The sequence below is a fragment of the Nomascus leucogenys genome, chromosome 13 (assembly GCF_006542625.1).
Source record: "Nomascus leucogenys isolate Asia chromosome 13, Asia_NLE_v1, whole genome shotgun sequence".
In the NCBI taxonomy this organism is placed as follows: domain Eukaryota; kingdom Metazoa; phylum Chordata; class Mammalia; order Primates; family Hylobatidae; genus Nomascus; species Nomascus leucogenys.
Genome location: NC_044393.1, coordinates 32,472,199 through 32,489,078, shown reverse-complemented (window position 1 = coordinate 32,489,078; position 16,880 = coordinate 32,472,199). Strand labels below are relative to the sequence as shown.

Sequence of the window (16,880 nt, the reverse complement as noted above, 5' to 3'; positions counted from 1 at the left end):
GGTGTTTCCAGTTTTTGGCTATTACAAATAAAGCTGCTATAAACACTCACATACACATGTTTTTGTGGACATATGTTTCTCCTGGATAAATACCTAGGTGTGGAATGGTTGGATCATCTAGCTCATTTATGTTTTACTTTTTCTCTTTTCCTTTTTTTTTTTTTTTTTGAGACAGAGTTTCGCTGTTGTCACCCAGGCTGGAGTTCAATGGCGTGATCTCGGCTCACTGCAACTTCTGCCTCCCGGGTTCAAGCGATTCTCCTGCCTCAGCCTCTGAATAGCTGGGATTACAGCCATGCACCACCATGCCTGGCTAATTTTTTTGTATTATTAGTGGAGATGGGATTTCACCATGTTGGCCAGGCTGGTCTTTAACTCCTGACCTCAGGTGATCCACCTGACTCAGCCTCCCAAAATGCTGGGATTACAGGCATGAGCAACCTGCCTGGCCTGGATCCCATTAATTCTTGAATCTCATCTCCAACTATTCTTGCCCTGGCTCACTCCACTTAAACTATGCTGGCCTCCTAGCCGTTTGTCAAACACACCAAGCATGGTTCCACCTCAGGGCGTTTGCACTTGCTATTCATTCTGTCTGGAACTGTCATCCTCCGATATGCAAGACTCACTCTCTAACATTCTTTGGGTTTGTTCAAATATCTCCACGTCACTGAAAACTTCTCTGAATATGCGATTTTTAATCTTTAAAAAAAAAAAAAAAAAGCTACTCTCGGCCAGGCGCGCTGGCTCACGCCTGTAATCCCAGCACTTTGGGAGGCCAAGGCGGGCGGATCACGAGGTCAGGAGATCGAGACCATCCTGGCTAACACGGTGAAACCCCATCTCTACTAAAAATACAAAAAATTAGCCAGGCGTGGTGGTGGGCGCCTGTACTCCCAGCTACTCGGGAGGCTGAAGCAGGAGAATGGCGTGAACCAGGGAGGCGGAGCTTGCAGTGAGCCGAGATCGCACCAATGCACTCCAGCCTGGGCAACACAGCAAGACTCCATCTCAGAAAAAAAAAAAAAAAATCTACTCTCCCTTACTTCCTTTTTTGCTTGCATTTCTCCATAGTATTTATCAGCATCTAATATGCTATTTTTTTCTTGATTGTGTTTCTTGTCTCCCCATCCGCTGCGGATTTATTTAATGTTGGATGTATTGATATATATGAATAAATATCTATGAATAAACATATTATTCAATGTATATGAATAAGTATATATTATATTGCCTCCGCAGATGCATATATATATGTATATGTGTGAATATATATTTTTATATATATCTGAGGAGACAATATATATTTCAACATATATTTATCCAATATATATAAATAAATTTGAGATCCAGCTTCCCAAATAAATTTGGGGTTCCTCATGTAAAATTCCCTCCATTGAAATACCTAGTATGGCTTTTGTTTTCTAGCTAGATCATGACTGATACAGTACATGGAACATGATTTATTCATATATATTGAATAAATACATATTGCCTTCCCAGATGAATGCATATATATGAATATGTATGTATTCATTTGTTTATTCAACTACAAATTTACTGAGCACCTATGTGCCAGTTTAGTGCTTGGGGAGGGGGGTACCTTATGATTGGAGCTGGTGCCTCTGAAGGACATCGCAGTTCTGGCAATAAACCCATAGCTACCTAAGCTGCTGGGAGGATACAGATGGAATCCAAAGCAGAGAGTGAATGCCTTCTCCCCTCCCCTCCCACTTTTGTCTCCCACTTTTGTCTCCCCTCCCACCATTGTCTGCAATTAGCATACTCTTAGCAGGAAGCCACCTGGTGAAGGAGTCTGGGAAATGGTAATATCAGACTCCCCGCCCCAGCAGCACAGAGCAGAATATAGAGGGCTGGGCTTGAGGCCGCACTGGCACACCATTTAACTTCTGAGATGTAAGTATAAATCTGAAGTAACATCCCAAAAAAGCAATCATCAGTATTAATTATTACAAATTCTAGAAGTCACATTTTAAAGGTTTAATATTAGAATGCAGGAACAATTACCCCTGCAGTCACTGCCCTGCTCATCTCAGTTCACTGTGGCCTCAACCTCCTGGGCTCAAGCAATACTCCTACTTCAGCCTCCACAGTAGCTGGGACCACAGGCATGTGCCACCATGCCTGGCTAATTTTTTTTAATAGAGATGAAGTCTCTTTATGTTGCCCAGGCTGGTCTTGAAGTGAAGGAGTTGCTGTACTAAATAGATGCTGTACTAAATAGATGCTATTTGCTGTACTAAATAGATGCTCAGTTTCAACATCCACTAACTTCTTCAGTCATGGAATAATGTAACTAAAGAAAATGAATTTGGCTATATGTGGTGGCTTACGCCTGTAATTGCAGCACTTTGACAGGCTGAGGCAGGAGAGTTTCCTGAGCCCAGGAGTTCCAGACCAGCCTGGGCAACATAGGCAGACCTCATCTCTACCAAAAAAATAATAATAATAATTAAAAAATTACCCGGGCATTGTGGCATGTGCCTGTGGTCCCAGATACTTGGGAGGCTGAAGTTGGACTGCTTGAGCCCAGGAGGTTGAGGCTTCAGTGAACAGAGATCACATCAGTGCACTCCAGCTGCCTGGATGACAGAATGAGGCCCTGTCTCAGAAAAAGAAAAAAAAAAGAAACAACAAAGTAATTTCATATTCCCAATATAAAGAAATAATAAAGGTGATGAATATGCTAAATACCCTTATTTGACCATTACACATTGTATGTATCAAGATATCATATGTACCCCATAAATATGTATAAATATTATATTTTTTTCATTTTTAATAAAAATTTTAAAATTGCCAGGCATGGTGGTATGCACCTATAATTCAAGCTACTTGAGAGGCTGAGGCAAGAAGACCACTTGAGCCCAGGAGTTCAAGTCCAGCCTGGGCAACATCTCAAGATCGCATCTCTAAAAATGAATAAATTAAATTCAAAATAAAGACAAAAATAAATAACGAAAAATTTAAAAATAAAAATAGTTTAAAAGAAAATTAATTTCAGAAACATACTTCCTAAAAAGAACTTTTGAATTTAGAAAGAAATTCAGAATTTGCAGTTTGAAAAAATGTCAAAAATATTCTATCTTCAACTACTGAAACCGGGTGGTAGTTTAGAGCAAAAAATTTGGCAAACTTTATTGTTTAATTCTTTAGCCTTCATAAAATTTGTGATTTTGAAAATTAGTGAGAATAAAATATGCCTAAGGTACCTCACTTTTCCCTAACACTTTCCTCTGTTCTTCATTGTCTTTATCCCCATAAATTGAAGGTGACTTATCGATGTCATGGTACATGATTTTGGAGTCTTTCCTACCTGTGAAATTTTGAGGTGACAAAATCACATTTAGCTTTCTATTTATCCTTACAAGGTGTGAGAATTCTCAACCATAATTTTTTCCTAAAAGGCTTATGTCCTAAATGGAATTAAATAACTAAAGAACAACAAAAGGCAAGTACTTTTTTTTTTTTTTTTTTTTGAGACAGGGTCTCGCTTTGTCACACAGGCTGGAGTGCAGTGGCACCATCTCAGTTCACAGCAGCCTCAACCTCCCAGGTTCAATCGATCTTCCCATCTCAGCCTCCCAAGTAGCTGGCACTACAGGCACACACCATCTCTCCTGACTAAGTTTCGTATTTTTTGTAGAGACAGGGTTTCACCATGTTGCCTAGGCTGGGCAATCCACCCACCTTGGCCTCCCAAAGTGCTGAGATTACAGGCGTGAGCCACCACATCTGGCCTCTAATAGTTTTTTTTTAATGTGATGAATGGTATTTTAACAAAGATTTGAACTATAATATAATCTCCATTATTTTGCCTAGTGTTAATATTAAAAATATTGGTTGGATATAACATTCTGACGGTTATCAAGCTAACAAATTTTAGCTCTCAATATTTAAATTAACTCATATTTTCTCCTAAGTTGAATTGTTGAAAGTTCTTAATTATTTTTCTAACATTGATAGCTTTCACAATCATCTTTAACTGTTGCAACATTTTATTCCTACAGTAATATATACTTCTATCTCAAATGACTAATGAATTTAAACATGTAAAGTGCATGAGATTTCATTCCAAGTTACATCTAAAGTGTTTACTATATGTGAAAATGAATATTCATATGTAAACAATAAATCCAAATGCTATGTTCCAAAAGTATTATGCTTATTGGACCTGCTGGTTTACCATGCAATTATGAAATCATTGAACACACAGAAGTTCACAGTGCCACAAGTGACTCTGAAGTAGGTACCTAGCAATTCATCCTTCCAAAGGGTGAAGCTAAGGCTGGATACTGAGAACAAAGTCAAAATTGGGTTTATTCCTAGAATGTAAGCTCCATACAGGTAGGGATTTATCTGTTTTGCCCACTGCGGAGTCCTCCATACTTAGAATAATACCCGGCACATAAAAGGTATTCAATAAATATAAATTGAATTAATGAAAAACAGAAAAATAGAGTGCTGATGCTAGTGGCGCGTAGGTGAAAAACATCAACGGTTGATTTTCAGTTGAGACAACGATGGAAATCATTAGGCATGCCCAAATCAGGAAGACCTTAGTTTCAGCCAAGGGCTCACTGGACTTAAGCCAGTCTACTGGGTTCAAATTAGGAGGAAAGGACCAAAATTAATGAACACGTACAAAATGTTGAAGATATATCATTAAAAATTGTGTCTTGGCCGGGCGAGGTGGCTCAGGCCTGTAATCCTAGCACTTTGGGAGGCCGAGGAGGGGCGGATCACTTGACCCTAGGAGTTCGAGACCGGCACGACCAACACGGTGAAACCCCGTCTCTACTAAAAACAAAACAAAACAAAAAAAAACGGGCATGGTGGCTCACGCCTTTAATCCCAGCTACTCGGGAGGCTGAGGCAGGAGAATGGCTTGAACGCGGGAGGCGGAGCTTGCAGTCAGCCGAGATGGTGCCACTGCACTCCAGCCCGGGCGGCAGAGCGAGACTCCGTCTCAAAAAAAAAAAAAAAAAAAAAAACCAGCAAATTCCAAAAATAACCGCTAGAGGGGAGTATCTCTTCTTGAGAGTCATTGATCTAGCCATTAAGAGAGTCCTGGAAACATCATGCTTGTCTCCTGGATCATCCAGCTCTTTACGACACAAATGGAGGTGCATCATAAGCACAGATAGTTTACCCAGACTCAACTACATGTGCTCAGAAAAAAAGAAATTTAAAGAAAATAAGACGTGGGGTGGGTTTTTTTTTTCTTACTTTTTAAATCAACTTTGTTTTGCCTTTCTGAAAAATCATATAAATGAAATTACTCAGCATGTATTTCTTTGTGTCTGGCTTCTTTCACTTAACATAGTGTTTTTGAAATTAATTTATGGTGTGTGTAAATTATTGCTATTTATTGAGTAGCATATTGCATAGATATAACTCAACTTGTCCATTTACCTGCTGAACATTTGGGCTGTTTCCATTTATGGGTTATTACAGATAAAGTTGCTACAAACATGGATAGAGAAGTCTTTGTATAGGCATATGTCTATTTAATTTTGTTTGTTTGTTTGTTTGTTTGAGACGGAGTCTCACTCTGTCACCCAGGCTGGAGTGCACTGGCGCCATCTTGACTCACTGCAACCTCCACCTCTTGGGTTCCAGCAAATTCTCCAGCCTCGGCCTCCCAAGTAGCTGGAATTAGAGGCACGCGCCACCACGCCCAGCTAGTTTTTGTATTGTTTTAATAGAGACGGGGTTTCGCCATGTTGGCCAGGCTGGTCTCAAACGCCTGACCTCAAGTGATCTGCCCATGTCTGCCCCCAGAGTGCTGGGATTACAGGCATGAGCCACAGTGTCCAGCCAACATGTCTATTTAATTTTATAAGTAACTCTGCACCTGTTTTTCCAGTTGCAGAGTGATTGTCCATGTTACAGTCCCACCAGCAATGTAACAGCATTCCAGTGCTCCATATCCTCACCAGCCTTGCTATAGTCAGTCTTTTTTACTTTAATTATTCTGGTGAGTGTGTATGGTATCTCATTGTGATCTTAATTTGAATTCTCATGATTACTAATGATATTGAACATCTTTTCACAAACTTATTGGCCGCTTATGTATTTTCATTTGTAAAATGTTGTTTAAATATCTGCCCATTCTGTTATTGAGTTTTCTCTTTTCTTATTAATTTGTAACAGTTATTTGTATATTGTGGATATGAGTCTTTTGTCAGATATATGTTTTGCAAATATGTGCAATAAGAGTCCAAATAAGCCAGAAAAATCCCTCCTTGAGCCAGTGCCTAAATGAGTGGGAGATGGGAATTGGATTATTTCCTGGGCAGGGAAAGCTTCTGGCGGTGAAGACATCACATTGCATTGTGTGATTCCACTGTGGAAAGATATTTATTTTTCACCAAAAAAAATGGCGCCTAAACATAACCAACCACTTCCTTTATTTATTTTTTTTTCTTTTTCATGTTTTTTTATTATTATTATACTTTAAGTTTTGGGGTACACATGCACAATGTGCAGGTTTGTTACATATGTATACATGTGCCATGTTGGTGTGCTGCACCCATTAACTCGTCATTTAGCATTAGGTATATCTCCTAATGCTATCCCTCCCCCCTCCCCCCACCCCACAACAGTCCCTGGAGTGTGATGCTCCCCTTCCTGTGTCCATGTGTTCTCATTGTTCAATTCCCACCTATGAATGAGAACATGTGGTGTTCAACCACTTCCTTTAATGCATGGCCAGAGAAATGTGATATGTTCCATCAATGGAGGAAAACTTGCTGTGGATGTCAGTCTCCAAAACGATGCCTTCCTGAGAAGTTTTCAAGGATAATTTAAGTCATGTGCGATTGTCACCTGGCTCTCAGACTTAAACCAAGCCCTAGCATAATAAGCAATTCCACTGAACACTCTGCCATTGAAAGAAGGGAGTGGGGATAGAAGTCAGACACCCAGTCCTACCCTGAACTACCTACAGTATCCATCCATTGTTGTAACTTCCTTGTTCTTTTCCTTCCCTGTGACCTCAAAGGTGTCCATCTGATCAGCAGGAGAAGCCCCTCTCATAGAAGAGTCCCTGATGCATGTGAAAATGCCTTAAAAAAAATATATATATATATATAAAAGAATATATATATACCAAAATGCTAACAGGAATTACAAAAGACAGGTGACTATTTTGAGGCTTATCTATACTATACGTTCTTAGTTTTCGAAACTGTATTTTATTTATTTTTTTATTTATTTTTTATTTTTTTTTTTATTTTTTGAGATGGAGTCTCACTCTGTCACCCAGGCTGGAGTGCAGTGGCACAATCTCGGAACTGCAACCTCCACCTCCCAGGTTCAAGCGATTCTCCTGCCTCAGCCTCCCAAGTAGCTGGAATTACAAGCGTGCACCACCATGCCCGGCTATTTTTCATATTTTTAGTAAAGATATGGTTTCACCATGTTGGCCAGGCTGGTCTTGAACTCCTGACCTCAGGCGATCCACCCACCTCAGCCTCCTAAAGTGCTGGGATTACAGGCATGAGCCACCGTGCCTGGCCTCCATACGTATTTTAAACATACTACTCAAGTTATAAAAACTAGAAGTGACTTAAAATTTTTCAGGAGGAATTTTAGTGCTAAAAATATTGTTTTGGAAGACTAAGCACATACATAAATTTTTATGATATATTGTTCAGTTAAAAAACCAAGACACAAAATATCTACAGCTTGATTCCATTTTATTTTTGTCACATTTTACATTTTTCTTTATTTCTGGGTATTTCTTTCTTTCTTTTTTTTTTTTTTTTTTTTTGAGACAGAGTCTTGTTCTGTTGCCCAGGCTGGAGTGCAGTGGTGTGATCTCAGCTCACTGCAACCTCCACCTCCCGGGTTCAAGTGATTCTCCTGCCTCAGCCTCCCAAGTAGCTGGGATTACAGGCGTGCACCACCATGCTGGCTAATTTTTGTATTTTTAGTAGAGGTGGGGTTTCGCCATGTTGGCCAGGCTGGTCTTGAACTCCTGACCTCAAGTGAGCCTCTTGCCTCGGCCTCCCAAAGTGCCGGGATTATAGAAGTGAGCCACCACAGCCAGCCTATTTCTGGGTATTTCTGTACAGTGAAAATACTAATGATTTTAGTTTTCTTATTTGTGCTTCTCTGTTTACATGTTTTCCAATGAACATGTATTACTTTTACAATTAGAAAAAAAAATGTTATTTTTAAAGTACAAATAAGAATGACTCTGGAGTCTGGCACAGTGGCTCATGCCTGTAATCCCAACACTTTGGGAGGCCAAGGCAGGAGGATTGCTTGAGGACAGGAGTTCAAGACCAGCCTGGGCAACATAGCAAGACTTTGTGTCTACAAAAAATACAAAAATTAGCCAGGCATGGTGGTGCACGCCTACAGTTCCAGCTACTGGGAAGGCTGAGGTGGGAGGACTGCTTGAGCCCGGGAGTTCAGAGCTGCAGTGAGCCATGATTGCACCACTGCATTCCAGCCTGGGCAACAGAGCAAGACTGTCTCCAAAAAAAGACTGACTCTGGGAGAAAAAATCAGGTGGCAGAGGATCAGGATAGAGTTCCAGCTCCACCACTTCCTAAGTTTATGACCTGGGCAACTTTCTTGGTTGCCTTATAGAGTCTTAGTTACCTTATAGAAAAGGCAAAGATAGGCCAGCTGTGGCGGCTCACACCTGTGATCCCAGCAACTTGGGAGGCCAAAGCAGGAGGATCACTTGAGCCCAGAAGTTCAGCCTGGGAAACATAGCAAGACCCCATGTTTTTTTGTTGTTGTTTGCTTTTTGTTTTTTGTTTTTGTTTTTAGCAAGACCCCATCTCTACAAAACAAACAAACAAACCAAAAACATATTAGCCAGGTATGGCGGCATACACTTATAGTCCTAGTTCCTTGGAGGCTGAGGCAGATTGCTTGAGCCCAGGAGTGTGAGGCTGCAGTGAGCTATATGATCTCCACTGTGCTCCAGCCTGGGCAACAGAGTGAGGACCTGTGTTAAAAAAGAAATGAGAGAGAGGAGAGAAAGAGGGAGGGAGGGAGGGAGGGAGGAAGGAAGGAAGGAAGGAAGGAAGGAAGGAAGGAAGGAAGGAAGGAGATAATAATATATAACTGTGGGAATTCAATGAGGTGGTATGAATAAAGCAATTGGTACTTTCTAAAGGATACTTATATATCATCAACTCAACCATTCAATAATTGGTTTGGCTTGAGTAGAACCTGTCCTCTGATAAAGCACTTCTGAGCACCTATCCAGGTAACTTCCTTCTCTAGCATCCCAGAGCCACCAGGCTCACCTTGCACATCTCCAGTGTCAGGGGAGTTCCTTCCTCCCAAAATTTCCCCATCACACTGTCCTGTCCTACCAGCGTGTGGCTCCATTCCTTGACATGTCACTCGGGAACTGTATGGCCTTCGACAAGTCACTTTTCCTCTCTGGGCTTGCGGGTCTCATCTGTGAGGTATTTGGGGGACTCTTCCACCCTAGAATCGGCTGGTCTCTTCGGCTTGTTGGGTGTATCCTAATGACTTAGGAAGTTGGATGTATGCTTAGATGAGGGTCTGTTTGACCACTGGGAGGAAAATGGCAGTTCGTGTGTGAAAATGGTGGTTTAATTTTCAGAAAAGTATCTAGTCTGTTGGTCTTGGCTTCAGCCCTAAGTCATTAGGATACCCTATAAAAGAACATAGGAAAACCTTTTCACGCTCAGTGGGGCCTGCCTCTCAAGCCAAATGTGCCATCTCATTCTGAATTCCAGAAGCTTATTATTGACTCTACTATAATTATTCACTGTTATTATCAACTATATTATTAACTCTTGTTATTATTAACTCTACCTTTCTTCTTGCATTTTTTCTATAAAGTGCTAATCTCCTGATATTATAATTATTCCCATTTTATGGTTGAGGAGACTTTCAGAGGTTCAGTAATTTTTCCGGAGTTGGACAGAGAGAAAGTGACATGGCCAGGACCGGAACCATTTACAATGGTCATTAGTGCCCACTCTCCTCAGGTCCCTCACCTCCCTCCACAGACCATTTCTCCCACATCCTAGACCTATCCCCCACCCTTGGCGGGGAGAGGAGCACAGGCGAGCAAGCAGAAAGAAGAGACAACTGGCAGCCTGTGTTTTATTGGACAGCAAGAACCAGCTATTCATATTCATGCTTGGGGACCGGTGGAGGTTTCAACGCATAGGATAGACAGCACAGGGACGCATCCGGGCACAGGTGCATGTAAGTTTCTTGCCTTGTGCAGTAAGTTCGGCAGGCCCCTTGACCCTTCCAGCACCGTTTGAATTCACTTCTCCCTAAGCAGAGGAAGACCACAGGTCAGAGCAGCCCATGGGTCACACGTTAGACCACTGGTCACAAGTTAGGCCACAGATTCACTAACACTGGTCACAAGTTAGCTCTCTGGTCATCTGTTAGATCACTAGTCATAGATGAGAGTACTGATTACAAGTTAGGTTAGACCACATATCATAGGTTAGACCATTAGTTACAAATTCGAGACTAAGGCCAGGCGCGGTGGCTCACGCCTGTAATCCCAGCACTTTGGGAGGCTGAGGCAGGCAGATCACCTGAGGTCAGGAGTTTGACACCAGCCTGGCCAACATGACAAAACCCCTTCTCTACCAAAAATACAAAAATTAGCCAGGTGTGGTGGCAGGTGCCTTTAATCCCAGCTACACGGGAGACTGAGGCAGGAGAATCACTTGAACCCAGGAGGAGGAGATTGCAGTGAGCTGAGATTGTGCCACTGCACTCCAGCCTGGGCAACAGAGGAAGACTCCATCTCAAATAAATAAATAGAAACTAATTTCTTGTCCAGGTAAAGCCACACACCAGGTACACGTAAGCACTTTTCATAACAACGCTATACGATTATAGTTAGTCTTATTACAGTCCCTGCTATACAGGTAAGGAAACTGAGCCTCAGTGAGGTTAATAAGCTTATCCAGCTGGTTACAGTGGCTCACGCCTGTAATCCCAGCACTTTGGGAGGCTGAGGAGGGCAGTTCATCTGGGGTCAGGAGTTCAAGACCAGCCTGGCCAACATGGCAAAACCCCATCTCTACTAGAAATATAAAAATTAGCCGGGCCTGGTGGCGGGCGCCTGTCATCCCAGCCACTCGGGGGGCTGAGACAAGAGAATCGCTTGAACCCGGAAGGCGGAGGCTGTAGTGAGCCAAGATCGTGCCACTGCACTGCAGCCTTGGCGACAAACTAAGACTCCATCTCAAAAAGAATATATATATATAGTAACCTTATCCAAGGCCATACCACCATTGAGGAGCAGAACTAGGACTCAAACCCAAGCGATCTGGCTTCGGAGTCCACACCCATTACACAAACTGCCCCTGACACATAGGGACTTGTTTAATGTTAGGTTTTAGTGAAGGAATTTCCAACCATGGGCCGTGGAAAAGGTAAGGCTTTGGGGGAACGGGTCCTTTGCTCCCTCCAAGGGTCTTTGGTCACAACATGGGATGAAGCCTGTCCTTCATTTATTCACTCAATAAACACAGAGCACTAGAAGTACTACAATGAACAATATGGCCATGGTCCCTGCCCTCAAGGAGCTTCCAGCGTCAAGGAAGACAGTTAAAAAACAAGCATATAAATACAAGAAATAGATTCTGCGGTAACTGCCACACTGGAAATGATGAGGGTACTGTGATGGCCAGTTAGAACGCATGTGGGAAGTGAGGGGAGACTAGGACCACATAGACAAGCTTGACTGTTAAATGACATTTCTGGACATACAACCTCAGACTAGCAGAGAACAAGCAGGCCAGAAGAAATAGCGCTGAGTGGGAGGTGGAGGGGAAAGGCTTCCCTGCATCTCTCTGGATTAAAACACATCCCATGTAATCCTCAAATGATGCCTTAGGCATATCCACAGGTTTTATTCAACCCTGCCGAGCAGTCCACACTTCCCTCTTACTAAGGCACAGAATCTTAGAATGATACAGTGCTGGCCTCAAAATCTCCATGAGGCACAGAATCCACCCTCTGAAGACGGTGTGTAGTATAATCGCTAACAGTGCGGTGTGAACCCAGCTCAGACCTCCTGGGTCCAAATCCCAGCTCAGTCATTTCCCATTGAGTGACCTTGGCCTCAGTTCCTCATCTGTACAACTCTCCTTCAGAGCACAGTTAAAGGATCACTTTAGCACAGTGCCTGGCACGTAATAAATGCTCAATAACTAGGAGGCAAGATTATCAGCATGACAGCTTAGATTGCTGGAACAATCAGGACCCATTCTAGGTAAATCCTCTCACTTACCAGTAAAGAGAGGAATGAACTTGCCCAAGCTCCCATAACCAATAAGTGATGGGTCTGGAACTGGAACCCGAGACCCTAGCTCCCAGGTGAGGACACTTTCTATAATATTTTTTTTTTTTTGAGACAGGATCTCACTCTGTTGCCCAGGCTGGAGTGCAGTAGTGCAATCTCAGCTCACTGTAGCCTCTTCTTCCTAGGCTCAAGCAATCCTTCCCCCCCAGCCTCCTAAATAGCTAGGACTACAGGTGCACACCACTATACCCAACTAATCTTTTTGTTTTTTGTAGAGATGGGGTCTCCCTATGTTGCCCATGCTGGTCTCGAAGTCCCGGGCTCAAGTGATCCTCCCACCTTGGCCTCCCAAAGTGCTAGGATTTACAGGTATGAACCACCACACCCAGCCAAGAAATACTCTTAGCACAAGATCGCATTTGAACTTCCCAATCACTCCAACATCCAGAAGCAGTTCCTTTCTCCTGGATGATCTGCACTCTCTTCCTCATATCTTTGACTCTGTCTCCCACCAATTTCCTTTGTGCTCCCTCCCCCAGCCACGCCAACCTCCTTGCTGCTGTTCAAACACATCCATCAACCTGCCTCAGGGCCTTGGCACTTGCTGCTCCCTCTGCCTGGAACAATCTTCCCTCATATTTTCACCTTATTCAGACCTCTATTCAAACCCACTTTATATAAAATAAGATCGCTGGAATTTACTTCAAAATAATTCATGAGAGAGGAGAGGGAAGTGAATAACAAAACAGGATTGGTTCAAATTGGTAATTGTTGAGGTTGGGTGATGGGTAATAGGGGCTCTTTTTTTTTTCTTTTTCTTTTTCTTTTTTTTTAAGACGGAGTCTCACTCTGTCGCCAGGCTGGAGAGCAGTGGTGCAATCTCGGCTCACTGCAACCTCCGCCTCCTGGGTTCAAGTGATTCTCCTGCCTCAGCCTCCCAAGTAGCTGGGACTACAGGCGCCCACCACCACGCCCAACTAATTTTTTGTATTTTTAGTAGAGATGGGGTTTCACCATGTTGGCCAGGATGGTCTCCATCTCTTGACCTCATGATCCACCCGCCTCGGCCTCCCAAAGTGCTGGGATTACAGGCGTGAGCCACCATGCTTGGCCGGGGTTCTTTATATATTAATTTCTTATTTCTGGTTGAAATTTTCCTAAATACCAAAGTTTCTGGCTGGGCTCATGCCTGTAATCCCAGCACTTTGGGAGGCCAAAGCTGGAGGATTGCTTGAGGCCAAGAGTTTGAGACCAGCCTGAGCAACATAGTAAGGCCCCGTCTCTACAAAAATTTAAAAATCAAAGAAGTATCTTTTAAAAACTCATGCTGTTATAGTATTCTCTGCTTCTGCATAAGTTTAAATTTTCCCATAATAAAAATGTTTAAAACTCACCTTGTTTATTTATGTTATTCTCTCTACTTTCATGTATATGTGAAATTTTCCAAAATAAAAAGTTTTTAAAAAGAAAAAACTCTAGGCCGGTTGTGGTGGCTCATGTCTGTAATCCTAGCAATTTGGGAGACCGAGGCAGGTCTATCACCTGAGGTCAGGAGATCTAGACCAGCCTGACTAATATGGTGAAACCCCGTCTCTACTAAAAATACAAAAATTAGCCAGGCATGGTGGCACATGCCTGTAATCCCAGCTACTCGGGAGGCTAAGGCAGGAGAATCACTTGAACCCGGGAGGCAGAGGTTGCAGTGAGCTGAGATCATGCCATTGCACCACAGCCTGAGCAACAAGAATGAAACTCCGTCTCAAAAAGTAGAAAAAGAAACAAATCTTATTAGAGGCCTTCTCTGTCCATCCTCATCAGCCTTCCCATCCCCACCCCCTCCATGCGCACACCACTCTAACCCCTTCCCTTGCCTTTCCTCTTCTCAGCACTTATCACCACCCAACATATGTTTATCCGCTTATTTTCTAGCTCCACCAACTAAAATGTCAGCTGCATGAAAGCAAGGACCTTCTTTTCTTTCACTGCTACATGTCTTTCACTGTTATGATTTCACAACAATCATAACACAAATGAATATTTATTGAGAGAATCCCATTTTATAGATAAGGAAACTGAGGTGCAGGTTGATTTAGCAACTTGCTCTAAGTTGCCCACCAAGTCAGTGGTGGGGCCAGAACTTAAATGCTGATAGAGGCCCCTCTGTCCTCCAGGACCTGAGAGTCTAGTCCTCATTTTTACAAGCACGCACGTGCACACACACACACACATGCACACGATGTTGTTACCTGGTAGCACATGACCCAGAACCAGGAGAGCCACAAGGAACAGAAGCAGCTGTGTCATGGCCACGGAGCTCCTGGGGAGGCTGCTGGAGAGAACACAAGAGAAGAGACCCGAGCATGCTGACCCTCGCTGCTTCCAGCCCAGCCTTTATTGAGCTGCAGATGAAGGCAGTGCTGTGGGCAGCAGGCCTAAGTGGGATTATGAGACCATGTGGTCCCCAGGCTGCTTGGGATCTCAGCCAGCTACGTGGGAACTGGTCAGCCACACCCTCCGGAGTCTGTTGAGCTCGGAAGCTGGGGGTAGAATTTTCTGAGGCAATGTCTAGGGTCAGAAAGTAGGCATCTTCCCCACCTAATAGAGTGGAAAAAATCTTGACTTAAGAGAGACCTAGTCCAATCCCCACATCTCCTCCTAACTGCTGTGAGACATCAGACAAGTCACTTAACCTCTCTGAGCTTCAGGCTGTTGTCTATGAAATGATGACAAGCATCCCTTACAAGGCCAAGTGACCAGCATGTATGTAGGCCTACTTTAAAATGGGAAGAGTAATAGTACCCATGTCATAGAGAGTAATAGCTACCCAGCTCATTTAGGGGACTAAATGAAGTAATACAGTGGCTCCTATAGTGTGGTTCCCAGACCAGCAAGCAGCAGCAACACCTGGGACTTGTTAGAAATGCCAGTTCTTTAGTCCTACCCCAAACCTACTGAATTCACCTCTCCCTAAGCAGAGGAAGACCACAGGTCACAGAGCAGCCCATGGGTCACAGGTTAGATCACTGGTCACAAGTTAGGCCACAGATTCACTAACACTGGTCACAAGTCAGCTTTCTGGTCATTTGTTAGATCACTAGTCATAGATGAGAGCATGGGTGGGTCCCGGCAAAATGTGGTTTAACAAGCCCTCCAAGTGATTCTAACACACCGCCAAAGGTTGAGAACCCCTGAGATAATATTCATGCAAAGCTTAGAACAGTGTCTGGTACACAGGAATCTAAGTTGCATCATGAAAGATGAGTAGGGGAAAAGGTATCCCGGGCAGAAAGAACAGAATGTGCCTAAACGAGTGGGGCATGAGCCAAGCAAAGGTTTTCCTGGGAGGAGAGGTTGAAATGATTCTGCAGAGAATATGATGGGGCTTGAATGCCAAGTTCAGACTCTCATATTATAGACATCCAAAAGTTTTTTAGCAAGAGTGTAAGCTGTTCAGATTATAGTTTTAAATAAAGAAACTGAAACCCAAAGAGGGAAGTTGACTTGCCTAAGGTCACACAGCAATTGTGCTGCAGAGATGGAAAAGCCAAGTCACCTCACTCCCAGACAATGAAGGGTGCTGCACCACTCCTGGCCCATCTTGCAAGTTAGAAAGGTAAGCTTAGAGGGCCAAGCCACGGAAGGAAGCCAGGCACAAGGGGGTTCTGCATCAGCTCCAAGACCTGTGGGGGCTGAGCCAGTCTGTTCAGCTGCTGTGGGAGTTATTCCAAGCTGAACACCTGAATCCCCTCAGCCATGACAATGAGCCCCACCCACAGGTGCAGCCTGGTCTCTGTGGGCTCCACACAAATACACATCCCAATTTCTCAAGACCTAAAGGGAGGCACCCCAGCCAAAGAGTCTGGATCCTGGCCCCTTGGATGGCCAACGTCACCAGCAATCTCTTTCCTCCTCCTCCATACCTGGGAGCATTTTTTTTTTAAGCCATGAGTGATAGAAACAGTAGACAGAATGGCAGAGACCTCAGGCCCAGGCCCAGCTAAGCCACAGTTGGTGAATGAATGAATAATGCCAAAATAAGATTTTCAGAATTCTTCAGTGCAGACTTCCTGAGCACTCTCTTCCTCCAAGCCACCTCCCAAAATTAATTCTTCATCCAGAGCAGAGTTTCTTAAAGTGAGGTCAATGAACCGCCTGCATCAGGATCACTTGGGGCACTTGTTTAAAACGCAGATTCCCGAACCCCTCTCCCAGCACTGTGGAATCCGCCTCTCTTGGAAGGTGGGACCTGAAAATTTAGCAAGTTCCCCAAGTGGTTTTTCTGGGGGCTAATGTGTTGGTGCATCCCCTTGATGGAGTGGACAGATGTGGACGCAGATGGAGCTCCAGACCCAGGAATCCAGAGCCCCCATCCTTCCTTTCTCGTCTGTCACTCTCACCCGGTGCGTAGGGCTGGCAGAAGCGGGTCAGCTGAGCTCTGCACTTTCAGAAAAGTCACTGAGCGGCCAGGGCCTTGGGGCGGGGACCCCGGGGCTGCCCTAATGGGGCGGGGCTGGATGGGGCGGGGTCGCGGCTCCTCCCCCGGCCGAGGCGGCGAGGGGAGGGGAACTGGCCTGAG

At 43.8% G+C, this 16,880-nt stretch overlaps 1 protein-coding gene across 1 annotated transcript; it reads right to left on the bottom strand.

The window, feature by feature from the left end:
* Nucleotides 1-10,152: 10,152 nt before the first annotated feature.
* Nucleotides 10,153-14,608, bottom strand: DEFB124 (defensin beta 124). Its single transcript, XM_003273487.1, has 2 exons — nucleotides 14,551-14,608; nucleotides 10,153-10,310 (listed from the first exon to the last, which is right to left on the bottom strand). Exons 1-2 carry the CDS (start codon nucleotides 14,606-14,608, stop codon nucleotides 10,153-10,155), a joined length of 216 nt encoding a protein of 71 aa, XP_003273535.1.
* Between the last annotated feature and the right edge of the window lie 2,272 nt (nucleotides 14,609-16,880).